The sequence below is a fragment of the Strigops habroptila genome, chromosome 9 (assembly GCF_004027225.2).
Source record: "Strigops habroptila isolate Jane chromosome 9, bStrHab1.2.pri, whole genome shotgun sequence".
Taxonomy (NCBI): Eukaryota; Metazoa; Chordata; class Aves; order Psittaciformes; family Psittacidae; genus Strigops; species Strigops habroptila.
In genome coordinates, this window is record NC_044285.2 from 27335945 (window position 1) to 27352415 (window position 16471).

Below are 16471 nucleotides of genomic sequence, written 5' to 3' on the forward strand. Positions count from 1 at the left end.
CTTTCAACGGTGCTTTTTTTGCATGATGTTTCTGTGTGTTTAGATTTCTGGCTGTTCTTGCAGCAAGTGCTACGTATAGCAACATGAAATGATTTATTGTTGCAGTTTTTTCCTGTGCCTGCCATTCTTTTAACTTGGGCTTTTTCCATCAGTGCCACATATTTCTTATTCTTCAATTACATTGCCATAGAAATGCAGTGATGTTGTTGCTGTTGCTTATAATGAGAGAGGTTTTGTGAGGAACATATGGATGGCCATTGACCCTCACGTATGATCTGGAACCCATTCCAAAGAAAGAGTTTTGTCACAAAAACCCCTATTTCAACTAATATTATACTCTAAAAATAAACTTTCTGTAATTTATATCAGTAACATATAATTTTCTTGAAGCAAACTTTCCAAATGCATATAGAATAAATGTTTTTGTTGCCCGTTCATGAATTGAACATTGGAATAACTTCCAGTTGTGGTGGGACATTTTTATTTTGCTTTAATTTTTTGTTATGAAAGTGCAGTGTATGATGTGGTAGGTATTGGCAGGCTTCATCAGGAGTGGGCTTTTTTTTTTCTAGGACTGTATAGAATGTTCTGATAAGGCGGAAGAGGTTCAGATTTGTGGATTAGAATAATAAAGTTGTTACCAAACATTGTATTTGATTTAATATTTATTTACTTTGAGTTCTGGACAAAATTAGTGTCTTAGTTTTCTTTTTGTTGTGTTTTTCTCTCCCAGTAAATATAATTTCTGCCAGGCAATTAACTGGATGTGGACGTTTCAGCCACTTGTTCCCAACATCTACTTACCAACACATGAAGATGCACAAGAGGATTTTGGGACATCTATCATCTGTTTATTGTATAGCCTTTGATCGCAGTGGGAGAAGGATTTTTACAGTAAGTTTAAAAACTGTAGTTTTCTTGGAAGATTGCTTTGCTTCATTTGATTTCCTTCTCTCAAGGCCTTTTGGCAGCCTCTTAGTTACTGATTGAGATGCAGACACAGCTTCCAGAAAAACAAGGGAAGAACAATCCTGAAATGTACGAAAATCCCACCTGTTTCTGTGCTGATTTTCACTTTTCATTTGACTTGGTATTTTAAAACTGCTCACAGCTCTGGTAGACTGAAACTTAGTCAGCGATTTGCTTCCCCATGTAGAATGGTACAGCAGGGTTGTTCCGGTCCAGAGCTTACAACTCTCACTTGACACATACAGTTATTTTTCTTTATTTATCATCTTTCCTACTGAATGGCAGCTGTAGTACTCTGGGGTTTGGAATTAGTTTGCATGCTGTTTTCTGGGTTAAATTTTAACTCTTTTCTTAAAACTCCATTTTACCTTTCAATAACTTTAACAATGCTGGCAATCCTTTCCTTACATTTCACTAAAAACCTGATGGTGAATAGAATACCTCATTACTTCATCTGCAGTTTAATTCTCTACTAAATTTACTTTCTAGAATTTATAGTATGTCAGTGAATGTATGAATAGTAATTTAAGTTTTTCTCCAGAATGTATTAACATACATTTCAGTGATAATGCCCTTGCTTTTTGTTGTGCCTATTAAAAAATTAAGAGGTTTTTCAATTTAATAATGCATCTTTTAATAATTAATACCTGTCTTGTCTCATCTTTGCCTTTGTCTCTTATCAATAGGTGTTCAGAAGCAGATTACCTGGCAGGCTAATTTTTGTCTTTGTGTTCTTGCTAGCTTGTTCACGCATTATAAATTGGTCAAATAGAGATATTGTTATGATAATTACTCTGGGTCATAGTGAGGGCCTTTCCATTTCTGTTTACACCATAAAGAAATGTTTCTCATCTGCAGTTATATGGAGAACTGAAAGTGATTTGTGTTCAAATTTAGCTGCAGTTAATAAAATGTAATTGAAAGTCAAATGATTCATATTGGAGTTAGTTTTATTGTGCTATGTTTCTGAATATATAGTGGCAATCCTCGCAACTAATTTCGGTATTCTTTGTAGTATCTGAATAGTGGAAAGGGCTGTGAACTGTCTTAAAAATTCCTGACTATACTGGGATTGAATATGAAATTATGTAGCTGCTACTGTAGGTAACAGTATTCTACAGTGATTGTGTTGGATGTGCTTTTGAATTGTGTCCTGCCCTGAACTGAAACCTCACTGACACAGTGTTTCGGTTGCACATGATGCTGCGTGGTTTCTCTCTTTGAGTGGTCCAACTTTCTCCTGTTAACAGGGATTGAACCTCACAGTACAGCTGTCGTACAGCTCTAGGAGCGTGGCAGAGGCTCTGAGATCCCTCAGATGCTCAAGTGCTGCTCTTCCTTAGAGCTTAAATTTTGTGATCACGTAAATTTTACTACTGGCTTGATCTGTCTCAGATGGATAATTACATGTTTTACTAGTGTGTAATGAAGCATTTTATCTTCTTATATTTACCTTAATTATTACTGAATTGTACTGTGAGGAGTTGCATTAACAGTGGTAATTGTATCTTAGTATAAAACATAAAATAGAAGCCACTGTCTTATAAACATCTAAGTCCTTGACCCCACAAGATGATCCCCAAACTCCAATAGTTGTGCCTCTGTGGAATCCCACTGAAGTTGTTCTTCTGGCAGGTTGATGGTGCAATGGTGTTATTAGATACTTGTTCATCTGCAGTTATCTTGGTTTAACTAGAACAACAGTGTAGCTGTGCATTATGATGTACACATAACACATGTATATTATTTGACATAACCTTTGGGAATTTTTGTATGGCATTAGGGGTCAGATGATTGTTTGGTCAAAATCTGGGCTACAGATGATGGGCGCCTGCTCTCAACATTGCGAGGACACTCGGCTGAAATTTCTGACATGGCTGTTAACTATGAGAACACGTTGCTTGCTGCAGGCAGTTGTGATAAAGTAGTCCGAGTATGGTGTCTTCGAACCTGTGCCCCAGTCGCAGTGCTGCAGGGCCATTCAGCTTCCATTACTTCCATACAGGTAAGGAATGACATTATTTTTTCCTAAATCCTTGAATTAAAATGGTAAGAAGAGATGTGCATTAGCAGTTGGGGATAAAACTTATCTTTTCATCTCTGTCTGGCAGTACAGATTTGCCCCAGCTTGAGGGTGGTGTTTCCTGGCAAGCTCACTCCTGTGCAGTGGCCAGCTGGTGACTGGAGAAGAGAAGGCTCTGAGGAGACCTTATAGCAGCCTTGCAATACCTAATGGGGCCTAACAAGGAATCTGGAGGAGGGCTTTTTACAAGGGCATGTAGGGATAGGATAAGGGGAAATGGCTTTAAAATGACAGATTAGATGTGAGGAAGAAATTGTTCCCTGTGAGAGTGGTGAGACACTGGTACAGGTTGCCCAGAGAAGCTGTGGCTGCCCCATCTCTGGCAGTGTTTAAGGCCAGATTAGACAGAGCTTTGAGCAACCTGGTCTAGTGGAAGGTATCCCTGCCTGCAGTAGAGGGGTTGGAACTAGATGAGCTTTAAGGTCCCTTCAACCCAAACCGTTTTATGATTCTATCTGCCTTTAACTGTGTGATCCCATTGCTGTTTCCTGAGATGTAGCAAATGTGTGCTCTCAACTAGCTGAGGCAGGGAGGTATCCCTGGTGTCTTTGGTGGCAGTCCTTGCACAGCAACTGACCCAACAGTTCACAGAGAACGCTGGTTTTTCAGAAGAACGCTGTCCTTACTCCACATTTGTTATTTGCTTGTTGTCTTAGCCTGTGCTGTACAGAGCTGTTCTGGATGTTGAAGCATACAGAGACACTGCAGAAGCCACAGCCAGGGTTTGCAAGGAATTTATGCTTGTTCCCATGGGATTGCAGTTGTGGGGCAAGTGTCCAGTGAGTAACAGCAGAGCAGGAAAAAAAAGATAGCACTCCATTCTCTAGTGGTGGCACAGTCAATAATGGCTAGGAATTTGCAGTTTATTTGCTTAAAAGAACTCCAAACAAATGAAACATAACTGCCAAACAGAAATGTCCAGCAAAACAAAATTCCAGGATAAACAAGACGATCCCTGCAATCTGTCGGGTTATACACAGAGAGGGGATGTGTGGCTCGGAATCCCTCTCTTCTGGAGCCTTGCTGCTTTTGATTCATCACAGTCTTTTCAGTCTTGCCAGTAGTCCCTGTGAGTCTCATTTCTACCCGTTGCCTACACTTCCAGTATTGTCTGATTTCAACTGTGTTGCAAGTTACTTTAAGGTGATTGTTTTGGAAACATATTTTACAACCTGGTGTGGGGGTTTGTGTATTATTTGTTTACATACACTTATGTTCCTCACAAGTTTTTTGTGAAGCTCTGGTGATTTAGAAAATAAACAGTCATGGCTTTTTGAGGAAGCAGTGCTTGATTCTGTTATCAAATTCCAGGTGTCCAGAGGATTAAGGGTATTGCTGCAGTTGTGAAATTAAAGTGAGAGACTTGAGAATGAAAAGTTTTACTACTTCTTAGAGAGGCAGAGGAGAGGTTCAGGAAGAGGGAGGGAGTGGGAGTCCTATTGTGCTGTTGTTCTCTGCTGAGCTTGGGTGCAGGAATCATTTCTGTCTTTGTTACCATGTTTGATCCAGTTCTATCCTAGAAAGAAGTATTTCCTCATCTTGTTGCCTCATTAAAAGGGCCTAGGCTTGTTTCATTTCTCCAATTTACTAACTTCTGTGTGGTAGAAACAAAGACTTGCTAGTCGAAATGTGGGTGCTTTCCAGTGTTTCGGCCTTATTTTTATGGAAGTTGAGATTCTGTGCTTATCCATGATACTGCTCTCTGTACTTGCAGGGAGAAAGCTAGTATGTTCATGAAAAAGATTCTTGCCAATGTCCATTCGCAAGATTCTTACATGTAAGGGGAGAAAGAAATTAGCTGGTTTAACTGTTACAACTTTATTTTTAGTTCTCTCCGGCAAGGAAAGGGACAACACGATACCTCACTTCTACTGGTGCTGACGGAACAATCTGTTTCTGGCAGTGGCATGCTAACACCATGAAATTTAAGTAAGCCTGTTTAGATAATTATTTTAAATAAAGGATGAATTTATTCGGAGTTTTAGCGTGGAAAGGAATGCTGAGATATTAAATAAGGGCGTGTTTTTTCTCAATAAACGAGTTTTCTGGGGCATGTCAGGGAGTCTGTGGCATTACAACCCAGGGGGGAGGCAGAGATCAGGGCTGTTGTTTCTGAGCTTTGTGCTTTGCAAGCCAGTGTTTTGGAAGAATTTTCAGTTTTTCCTTTTATGACTAAATCCTTGTCCAAAATGTACAGGCAGAAGAATTAATTTGCTTTTAATCAGAAGACAACGCGTATGTAGATGGCATCAAACCCATACTTAAAAAGGAGTAAATGCTATTAGACTAATAGTTTCCCAGGTTCTGTTTTAAGTAGAGTTGAATTGGAGAGTATCATGATAAATAAGTTAAATTGTCTTTTCAATCTAGAAAATGATGGTTTTCCTCATAAACTAAGGAAGAAAATTACTAAAATGAAAAATAAGTTCTAGCAAACTTAGGCAAGAATTCTGATATAAAGAGATTTAGGATGAGCGTATTGACCTTAACCTGCAGAGCTACAGTGCACTCTTCTTGTTGTATGGCATCAGAATTAAGTAATGAAAAGTAAAAATGTTGTGTTGTTGCATATAGGGATCGTCCTGTAAAATTTGCAGAGAGGTCCAGGCCTGGGGTTCAGATATCTTGTTCATCTTTCAGTTCCGGTACGTATGCATCGTAAGGTAGCTGTAAGTATTTTATGAGCTATAATTCCTTTAGTGGCAGGACTGTTACTTCTTTTTAAATACAAATGGTATTAAACCCTTTTTCAGTTAACATAGTACTGTCAAATTGTGATTGTTTGAAATTTTCCATGCTAAGCGTCTGCCTCGAGCTGCCTTTTATTTTTCTTATAATTTAAGCTAAAACGTCTTGACCACTTCCAAGGAAGACTGCTTTCAGTCTGTTGTTTTTCACATCAGAGATTTCTCTTTGAAACATCCTTTGAAGGTTTTATCTTGTAGAGTTTTTGAGTGAAGAGTTCTTGAAATCTGGCAGACAGGTGGCCTCTGTTTAAAGGTTAAACTTCTGAATTTGGCAAAGTTCTAGGAGGATCAATTCAATGTGTTTGAAAATACCAACTTAACAGGCATCCTTTGTTGCAGCTTTGAATTTTCAAAAATAGTGATTCTTACAAACAAAATTAGGTAATTTCTCATTAATTTTTGCTCTCTGGAATTGAGAGCTATTCAGAGCCACTTGAACCTTGCCCATGCGCCTTTATAAAACCCAGAAATCCTGAAATAACTGAAACTGTTTCAGTGCAGTAAACTACACAGTAGTGCCCTTTTGTGCAATATTGTAGATAGAGCAAACATTACAGGAAAATAGCTTGATCGCTGACTCCCAATTCAGCAATAATTTCTCTGAAGTGGGTCAAGTAGATATTGAAGATGCACTTAAATATTTTCTTTGATATTTACCAGTGAGAATATGAAACTATTCCCCATCTGATTTTCCACATAGGCTAATGGAGAGTGCTGTGGTAATTTCTGAGGGAAACCAGAATGGTTCGTGTGATGAATGTTGTAACTTGCAATATTCTCTTTCTTTGGTTAGAAAGGTTTGCAGCTGGAAAAGATTGTAGTTACTCTAAAGCTGATATGGTCTGGGAAAATACAGATCAAAGTAGAAGTTACTGGATTTGACTTCTTTGTTCAGGATGTATGTTTTGATTCTGTTTAAAACTGTATTTTGCTGCTTTGACGATAAAGCAGTAATTAAAATAAGCTGTTCCTTGGATAGCTTTTCTTCTCACAGAAAACCCTGTCTTTTTTAGGTGGCATGTTCATTGCAACAGGTAGTACTGACCACGTGATAAGAATTTATTATTTGGGCTCAGAATCTCCAGAGAAAATGGCCGAGTTAGAATCTCATACGGTAAGAGACAAATCAGAAAGCAAATCTTTCTTTTCCCCCTGCTTTACCTTATTTCAGGAACTGGGGTTTTGTACATCCTGTTCGACTTACTTATTTTTTGCCTGTAGAGTTTTGTTGGCTCTCAATTGCCTGGAAATTTGTGGTATGTTTATTTTTAAATTCCTCTGAGGCAGGAGATGTCTGCAGAATATGCTTTATGTATCTCATTCCCCCAGGGAAACTGAGGGACTAGGTGATTTTCCCATATTCTTTAAGAAAGTCTGTGTTGGAATGAGGAATTGAGGCAGTTTTCATGCACAATGAAATTTTTTCCTGTTAAATTTACTATTGAGTATTTAACTTTAGCTGTGACCACAAATCCGCATAACAAGAAAAAACAAAGTAATTCTGGTTTTAGAGTGTGCTGTCAAACTTTGAATCATGATGGTAATTTCATTTAGAAAACAAAGCAAGCTTAAAAACATCCTTTCTCAGTTAATGCGGAAGGGTTCTTATAAAATATCCAACCATTTTTAATATCCGCATGATGAGTTTCAGTGTTAGTTTTTTCAGTGTTAGTTTTCAAGTTTGAGTCTTGAGGTTTTGTTAAAACCATTGAATGTCTCAGTTTTAATGAAACCCCATAAAGAAGCATCACTAAAACAGCACCAAATCTTTCTTCATTTCTTAGTTCTTACTGAGAGCAGGTGATGATTGCATTGTTTATTATGTGCATGGTAAACAATATATCAGAAAGGCAAGCGTATAGCAACATTGATAGGGCTGTCACTTGTGAGGAGTTTGGAGCATTTATCTTTGAACCTTAATAGCCCAGCTGCCCACTTTAGCAATATTTTATGGATTAAGGCTGAGGTCTAAATTGATTCACTGAACTTCAGTGGGAGTCATAGATCTCACATATAAGTCTCAGAGCTCCAAGCCAACAAATCTAACAAGTATTTTTTTCACAAAAGAAAAAAATGTTTTCTATATTCAGCACATTGCGTTTGGAAGACCCTGTAATTCCTTTAATTTTTTTGAAGTCTACTCTTCTTAATACCACAGTCTGCTGTCTGACGTCAGTAGGTGTGGGAGATAGCAAGTGCATGTAGCCAAAACAAGTATTTAGCAAAATAAAAGAAGACAAAACCATGTCTAAGCCATAACATTTGTTCCTCAACAATTTAAACATGGAAATAAAGCCAAGGTTTGCTTTTTTCTCATTAAATATTTTGATGTGCTTTAATGTTAGGTCTAACATAACGTAGGCTGTGATCATTTATTTGGTTAAGTCACTCTTTCTCCATTTTGTTGAGTGCTCTACCTAATAGGTACCTTGTGAGCTCCTGGAGTTCCTTCTTCTGCTGACTCTGTGGAGCCTAAACGGTGCAGAGCTTACCCCGGGGTGTGTATGGTCCTGTGGCACTGTACAGGAAGACTGCTCAGCCAAGAGTAGAGCTGCTGCAGCTTCTTCCTTCTGAACATACAAGTGTCAGGGAGACTGAGTCAGAAATCATTTCTGTCTCTGAGATACTTCTGGAGCAACATGAACCCATCACCTCTCTGAAGTTCTCTATTTCAGTGTTTAACACAATATGTTTGGGGAAGCTTTAACTGCAAATATGATTCTTGAATTTGCGAGATAGTGTGTTGTAGGAGATGTATGGGAAGGTGCAATTTGCTCATCATCAAGATCTATTTGAATGAGTGTTTCAGCTTACAAAGCACTTACTACTATTTTTTTCGTCCCTCCTATTTAGGACAAAGTGGTTGCAGTCCAGTTTTGTAACAATGGTGACAGGTGAGTAGCTGTCCTGCGATTTTGACATGAGAAGTATCGTATTTAATTTTCCAAATAACACGTAAGAGAAAATTTGATGCAGCAGGAAGACTGCACAGGGGGTCTGATTAATCTTAGACAAACTATGTGAAGTATGTTGCAAGATGTGTGTCATGTCCACAAGTTTGGAGTTTCTGTCCTCTGCTGTAACAACAATGTTCTGTAGCGTTGCTTCTGCTTTGTAAACAGCAAATTGCAAATCAGATGTTGTATCCTTTCTGTGTAAGGGTGTCTTACTTCACAGATAGCCTCACTAAGTACAGAATGGGTTACTTCAGGAGTAAGAGCATTATAATAAATGTAGTTTTAAGCAAAAGTTTGAACTGTTACACAGACACAGATGGTGAGACAAGTAAGTCTGCAAGGAGCTGTGGTCTGGCAAATATGTGAATTTCTAGGCAAATATTTGAATTTCCAGTTAATTAGTTCAGATGATAACAGTAATCCTTAAAGCTTATGAAGCGAATCACTCCAACCTGCAGAGCTTTCAGTTTTTAAAACTGCGATAAGTCAGGATGCTCATGATAAAATGTATAAAGGTGCTTATGGGCATGTTTGTGTGTCAAACTACTGGCGCACAGCTGTGTTGGAGAGTGATGTGACAAGCTTTGATTAGTGATCAATGTCTTTATGTAAAGGGTTTTATGCCAGCTTTTGCTCATATTTCTTATTTTGCTTGGCAGGAGGTTTAAGGGATGGGTGCAAGCAGGAGCCTTCCAAGCAAAATTGTAGCTTTGCCAGTGGAACTGCACCTGTGCTTGGAGATCTTTGTGTGTAAAATTATGTGGGAATGTACTGGTACAATTGTACTAACAGTTCCTTCCAAGGAACATGAGAGCACAGGTCTTGAGGAGGGGATGAGGTCACATAGGCTCTGAAAATTACATGCTACAGTGATGTTTTTAATGGAAAAGTGATAGCTTCCTTAACATAAAGAAGTGAAAAATAAAAAGAAACTTGTCTCTAGCATCTTTAAACACTTTTTCATAGTGATGAAAAAAAATTCAGGTCAGGGAAAGTGGAAAGGTGAAACAATTACTAAAATAAAATTGAATAGTCTTGCCTTTTACATGCAATTTTGTGTATAAATGAAGGATACCTTAAAGGTGTTGGCCATTCTGTGAAAATGTGTTCAACAAAAAAGATTTTTTGCAACATCAATAGCCAAGGCATTGTGAGGCAGTCAAATGCATTTGCTGGGTGCTTGAATTTTTTAAACAAGGAGGAGTTTAAAAATGAAAATACTTGTATTAAACTTGACACACAGGGATACCTGCTTGTGTTCAATGTGGGCATTTCCCTTCTCTGTCTTCACCCTCTCCCTAAATTAATGTATTATAATTTATGCTAGACTCCTGGCACGCAGTTTCTTTTTCTTTGCTGCCACTATGAACTGCTCAAGGGATTTGCTGATGTCATTAAAAAGGGAATGTGCAGCTCATATGAATTACGACATTGAAGTCATTCCAAGGCCATCTGCTAGCTGTAGCCAAATGTAATTAATGTTGTGGGATATAAACTCTTTTGTAGCGTACAATATCTGATATGAAAATTGTAACCTCGCTGTCTTTTAATTACATTCTCTAGATCAGAGATGCACTAACAATATAAAGAATAAGTGTTGAAAAAAGATGAAATATGTTCTAGCTTCTGTGCTGGTGTGAATGGGTGTGCTCTTGGCTTGCCAGCCTTTTGTAGCTGGCTGTTTCCTGTCGCAGGAGTTCATGGATATTTTATGAGTTGTTAAGCACGCCTGTGTGTAGGCATATAGAGAGTAAGACAAGTATGTATACACAAATACACAGTTCCAAGTACATGTATATATATACTTGTGTGCATGTATGCGTGTTTGTTGCAGAAAATGTAAAAGTAAGTGCTTGTATAACCTTTTCTAAGGTGAGTGGCAGTCCTCTGCCAAGCTCCTAAATATTCTTGCCACAGGATTTAGCATGCCCACACTGTTGCTGAGGATGGAAAACTCCATGCTGAGTACTGAGAAAATAAGATGCAAAGATGGGCATGTGGGTATTAGACCAAAAGCAGCAGTGACTTTCCCTGAGTCAGAATTTCATTACTTTTTTTTTTTTCTCTTCTTTTCCCCCCTCCATAGCTTAAGATTTGTCAGTGGAAGCAGAGACGGAACAGCAAGAATATGGCACTATCAGCAGCAAGATTGGAAGAGTGTGGTCCTGGATATGGCTACTAAAATGACAGGGTAAAACAAACTGAAACAGAACATGCTTCACAGCCACATTTACATGCAAAACAAAGTCTTCCATTATAGTGAAAACTATTTATTTAGTTCTATGTTGAGTTAATTTCAGGGGTTTGTGTATTGAAAATGCCATGGCTCTACCTGTTAAATTACAGACTTAATTAGCACCCAAAATAAATTCTTCATATATTGGTAGTTCCCTACTCTTGTGGTTGGGGAATATTTAGTATTTTACATATGAAGTAAGAACGTCAGACAGAGTTCATCTCACAGAAAGAAGCTCAGTGATCATATGTTGGTATGCTAATATATATAATGAAGCATATTTCTTAACACTGTGTTTTTCCTAAAGTTTTCAAGTAAGAAGTGATATATGGTGATTTGGTTCTCAGGTTCAATTAGGGTTTTGTGTTTTTCTTTTTGTGAACCTCAGGTGACTTCTGTAAGTGGCCTTGTAATTGAATATGCACAGTAATGAAAAGCGAAAATGGAGAAATCCAGCTATTGAAAAATGATTCGGGTTTATTTAGCAGGTTCTTGCTCATTATACAGTGTGCTCATATTGATGACCGATAAGAAAAATGCCTTGTAGGAAGAAACTAAATAGAACTGAATAGCTTGAAAGAAAGAATTGGGGTAGGAAGGATGATTGCTTAAGAAGAACAGAAGAGAAACTTGTCCTTTTAAAGGAAATAGAACTCTATAAATCTTAATGGTTCTGAATATTTTCTGTGTCCGGTTTTTGCCACTGCAGAAGTCATCCTTCATCCTCCTACAGAAGTCGGTGGTTACAGTGCTGGCAGCCATGCTCTCCCTAATTTCATATTGAATTAGCACCATTAAATGTTTCTGTAGTTACTGATTCATTTCTTCTTTAAATTATTGATTTCCTTAGAAACAATGTAGCATCTGGGGAGGACAAAGTGACTAAACTGAAGGTTACTATGGTGGCTTGGGATAGATACGATGCCACTGTCATCACTGCGGTCAACAATTTCCTTCTCAAAGTGTGGAACTCATCCACAGGGCAGCTTCTTCATAGCTTATCTGTGAGTAAAATTCAAGCAGGTCATCCCAAGTGGCTATAGTTCAACTCTGAAATTTATTTGAGGCTAAACTGCATCGTCATTCCCCCTGACGAGGAGTGCGTTGTCTTATGCTTCTTGGGAGGATTATGTATTATGGGGAAAGGAGCTGATGACCAAAATGCTGGTGGACGCTGGTGGACGCTGGCTAGCAAGGGGGCACTTTGAAGGCAAACATTTATGCCCAGATTAGAGGGCTGCAGCTGTCCTTGCTGCTGCTTTCTCCTTCCTCCCTCTTCCTTTCCATCCCAGCTGTGCTGAGCTGCAGTTTGAGCACTTACAAAGTGGGCAGTGATAACAGCAAGTCTCTGTCAAGTACAGTTCTACTGTAAGATCCAGTAAATTGAGCTGTCATGGGTGACTACCTGAACTGAGATGTCCTCTCATTAAATATTAGCATGTTTGAAGGTGTTACACGGAGAAATCTTACTTCCCCTTTCACCCTGCTCTCATTGCAGGGTCACGATGATGAAGTTTTTGTTCTGGAGGCCCATCCGTTTGACCAAAGGATCGTACTGTCAGCAGGTCATGATGGAAATATTTTTGTTTGGGATATAGACAAAGGAACAAAAATTCGCAATTACTTTAACATGGTAAGAATGGTCAGGCAAGGGTGGTTTGTTTTGTTGCTGTTTTGTTTGGAGTTTTTTTCCCACATTTGAGTAAAACTGATCTTGAGGCAAAAGCAGCTTTTGCTATATTCCTGTTGTGACCAATGTTGCAACAGGATTAGGGGAAAACTCCTCCATATTAAAAAGAAAACTCTTCACTCTTCACTAAGCAATACCAAAGTATGTTTTTGCATGCAATAAGCATAACACCAAGTCTTTCATGGGTTCTGTTACATCTGAATATTATTCACGTGTATAGGCATGGTTATACCATGCAAAACATTATAGTGACTCCCTAGGCAGAGCAATGAAACCCAGTAAGCCTGTATTGTAGCACAGTGCTGTGGTCTGGGAATGGTATGGTTGGTTCTGTGCTGCATTTACTTTAATGTGCCCTGTGCTGGGTTTGATGGTTTGGTTCCAGTGCTGGGCAAATGCAGCTGGGCTGCTTAAGGACCTGCAGTAGCCTCCTGGCATGTGGGCCTTGAAACCTCCTTGTATGAAGTCATTACATGTCTGAGATATTTGGTGCAGGATTGCCCTATGTCTTCCATTAACGTAAAATGTAGACTTCTAGGCAGTTGTTTCAGAACATACGTTAGAAGTTGTACTGAAATTTCAGGATGAAGAGAAAATGCAAGATTTTCCTGCTTTGTTCAGTCTAGCTTAATAATGAAAGTGGAAGAAAATAAAAGCATAAATCAGTTTTGAGCGAGGTGAGAAAAAACAGCATTAGGATTGAGTATTTTTTGGAGCACAGGTGAAATTTTTGTAAAAATGCTCTTATATAAACTGCATGATTATGAAAGGAATGCTTTGTGCTTGTATCCAGATTGAGGGACAAGGCCATGGAGCTGTTTTTGATTGCAAGTTCTCACCAGATGGACAGCATTTTGCCTGCACAGACTCTCATGGACATCTGCTACTATTTGGTTTTGGATGCAATAAATATTATGAAAAGGTGGGTTGAATGAATTTTAGATTCTTCTGTGTCTTGACCTGATTTTGTCTTAGAAGTATTTGTGTTACAGTTTATTCCATCACCCTGCCCCTGACAAAATAGTAATTAGATCATAAAGCAGTTGCTGTTTACATAAATCAAAAAGATTTAGACACGAGACTATCTAGACAGGGGAACAAAGCACTAACTTCTATCTGTTCACCTCTGTTGGCATATTCTACTATTGAATTTTTGCATCAGGCCTTGGTAATAAAACACATTTCTGGTAGGAATCTGTTCTCTGTCATAACATTTCTTCTGCTAATACTAAATGTAGAAGTTGTGGTTTATGGGTATGGGAGCCGTTCCAAAACAGCAAGACAGCTGCAAGTGGCCACTGATTTATTTACTAAATTGCTTTTCTTGCAGATTCCAGATCAGATGTTCTTCCATACGGATTACCGACCACTGATCCGTGATGCAAATAACTATGTGTTGGATGAACAGACTCAACAGGCTCCACATCTTATGCCTCCTCCATTCTTGGTGGATGTTGATGGAAATCCTCATCCCACGAGATTCCAGCGGCTGGTACCAGGGAGGGAAAATTGCAAGGATGAACAACTTATTCCTCAGCTGGGATATGTAGCTAATGGTATGCCATATAAAACTTGTGCATAATACATGTATTGCACAATATTGAGCACCAGCTCACTAGGATGGTAGTATAAGGATTTGTTTGTTTCAGTTGTCTTCTGAAACTAGTGGTTTAAATTCAGTATACAGGTAGAAGAGGGTTTAAGGTGGCTGTATGGCATAAAGGGAGTATATGGAATAAACATGACTGGAAGCAAGACGAGGAGACTGTGATATTCCCAAATCTGTGGGCTTCTAGCAGGTATATGGTAGCATGCTTAAAAAATTGTCCCATTAACCTCAGTATAACTGTGTATGTGAGTAAAGCAGCAGGAAGGTAAGAAAGACATGGAAACAAATACTTTTCTTTTAAAAAACAGGCTTTTTTTTTTTTTTTAATTGTAGATATAAGCTTTTGCAAAATGCTGATCCCCAGAAGAGATCTTCCAATATTACCTACTGAAAAGTAATTTCTTTCTGCTGTTTGTAGGGGTTTGTGTTTATATTTTACGTGTGGTCTGTAAATTTAGGGTTTTATTGTAACTTCTCTTTTAAACTTTGCCTCTGTTTACTGCATGAGAGCAGAAGGCCAGCTGGTGATCAGATGTTTCGCAGAGCAGACAAATAATTGTGCACAGTTTTACATTGGATAGTTTCAATGGTATTTAGTAAAACAGAAATTTAATCATTTTATAAGCAATTGTGGCTTTGTTCTTGTCAAGGTGATGGTGAAGTAGTTGAACAAGTGATTGGGCAGCAAACTAATGACCAGGATGAAAGTATCCTTGATGGAATGATCAGAGAGCTACAGAGGGAGCAAGATCTGAGACTAATTAATGAAGGAGAAACTCTTCCAAGCCCTCCACTCAATAGATCCCACTCCGTAAATGGAGGTAAGTGTCATGCTGTTACCACCATCGTTTCTTTTCCTAAAGCACAGTAAGGTACGAATCAAAACATGTTAATGTAAATTCTGAGACTGTGTCTTTGAGGATGCTTTTCTATCCTGTTTTTATACACATTGTTAACCTGTGTGGAGCAGTTGCACATTCTTCTGATGCTAGCAAAGAAATTAAAAGTTTAAGGTGTAGCTGAGGGCACGCGATGGTCTAACTGAACTGTATCTGATTAGCTAGAACTATTAAACTATAATTATTCCTGGTATAAATCTTTCCTAAAAAATAAATATAAAATTCACTGTATTGTCTTGATGTCAGTTTCTGCAGAGATGATACTTCGTAACTGCATAATGACAAGATAACAGCATATAATTAGAGAATGTCAATGGAATAAAATGTTGTGACAGACTAATGGCTTCCTGTTGCAGCATAAATGCTAAGGCAGAGCATCAGTGTTTATAAAATAAACATGTCTGCTCTAACTTAGTGTTTCCTTAGAAAGCTTGAGATTATTTTCCTGGTAAGTGTTCTGCTACTGTGATTTTATTCTTGATACACAAACTGATTAAAAATTTAAAACAAAGTCAGATGTGAACAGCTGACTGAGTGCAGTTGATGTAAGAGAGCAGATGCTGTGGACTTGTGCTGCAAGTCATCCTGAGCTTTTAAAAGATTTACATCCGCTGATAAATTAGTTCTAGCTTAAACGGCTGATTACACATGTTTGAATTAGACTTCCTGGCAAACCTCATTAGGATTGCTAGATTTGAAGTTGCTTGTCTTTAAATTCAAGAAAGAATTGGAAAAATATTAGTGAAAAGTACTGAAAATACACTTTTGCTTTGATCTAAATTAGTGTTATCAAGAAAGCGGCCTAGAAGCCAGCTTCAACTCACCAGAATTCTTTTCTGCTTCTTATGATAAGTTGATGCGTTGTGCAGTCCCAGTTCTCAATTTTATTTGTATGTCCCTGTAGTTGTGTGAAAGGGAATTTCCAGATACAGATGGCATAAAAATTGAAGTAGCTACTTTCTAGAACTTGATCAGTGACTTTGCTACATGAACTGCCCATTTGTGTAAGTTAATTAGAGTATGTATAAAGTACTTGATACTTAAATGGCCAAATATTTTTATATAGGATTGCAAAATCATGAATGCAGTATATTCATGTGGTTAACCATATTTAAGCATGTGGAAGTCATGTTGATGCATTCCCAAATGATGAGACAAATAAAGGCAATGGTGGCATTGATTCCGGTATTATCAGCCTTTTTGTCTTGCTTTGGTACCTGAAGTGTCTGTTTTCTCCTGCGCATGCAGAACTCGTTGTGCCACCTGATGAAGTCTGGAGCA

General features: G+C 38.3%; 1 protein-coding gene across 7 annotated transcripts in view; it reads left to right on the forward strand.

The window, feature by feature from the left end:
• The window catches only part of BRWD3 (bromodomain and WD repeat domain containing 3), a 57059-nt gene that overhangs the window by 17809 nt on the left and 22779 nt on the right, over window positions 1-16471 (forward strand). For 6 of the 7 annotated variants that reach the window (XR_003993215.1, XM_030497911.1, XM_030497910.1 and 3 more), the window contains 12 exons: window positions 734-894; window positions 2753-2974; window positions 4881-4981; window positions 5627-5697; window positions 6813-6913; window positions 8653-8693; window positions 10843-10947; window positions 11843-11996; window positions 12491-12625; window positions 13476-13604; window positions 14013-14238; window positions 14942-15112. Coding sequence is in view for 6 of the 7 variants with exons in the window: in XM_030497911.1 (XP_030353771.1) it covers window positions 734-894; window positions 2753-2974; window positions 4881-4981; window positions 5627-5697; window positions 6813-6913; window positions 8653-8693; window positions 10843-10947; window positions 11843-11996; window positions 12491-12625; window positions 13476-13604; window positions 14013-14238; window positions 14942-15112 (1617 nt within the window). In the remaining variant the exon portion in view is untranslated. Of the gene's footprint in view, window positions 1-733; window positions 895-2752; window positions 2975-4880; window positions 4982-5626; window positions 5698-6138; window positions 6181-6812; window positions 6914-8652; window positions 8694-10842; window positions 10948-11842; window positions 11997-12490; window positions 12626-13475; window positions 13605-14012; window positions 14239-14941; window positions 15113-16471 lie in introns of those variants that run through there. The other variant, XM_030497915.1, reaches the window with a different exon arrangement.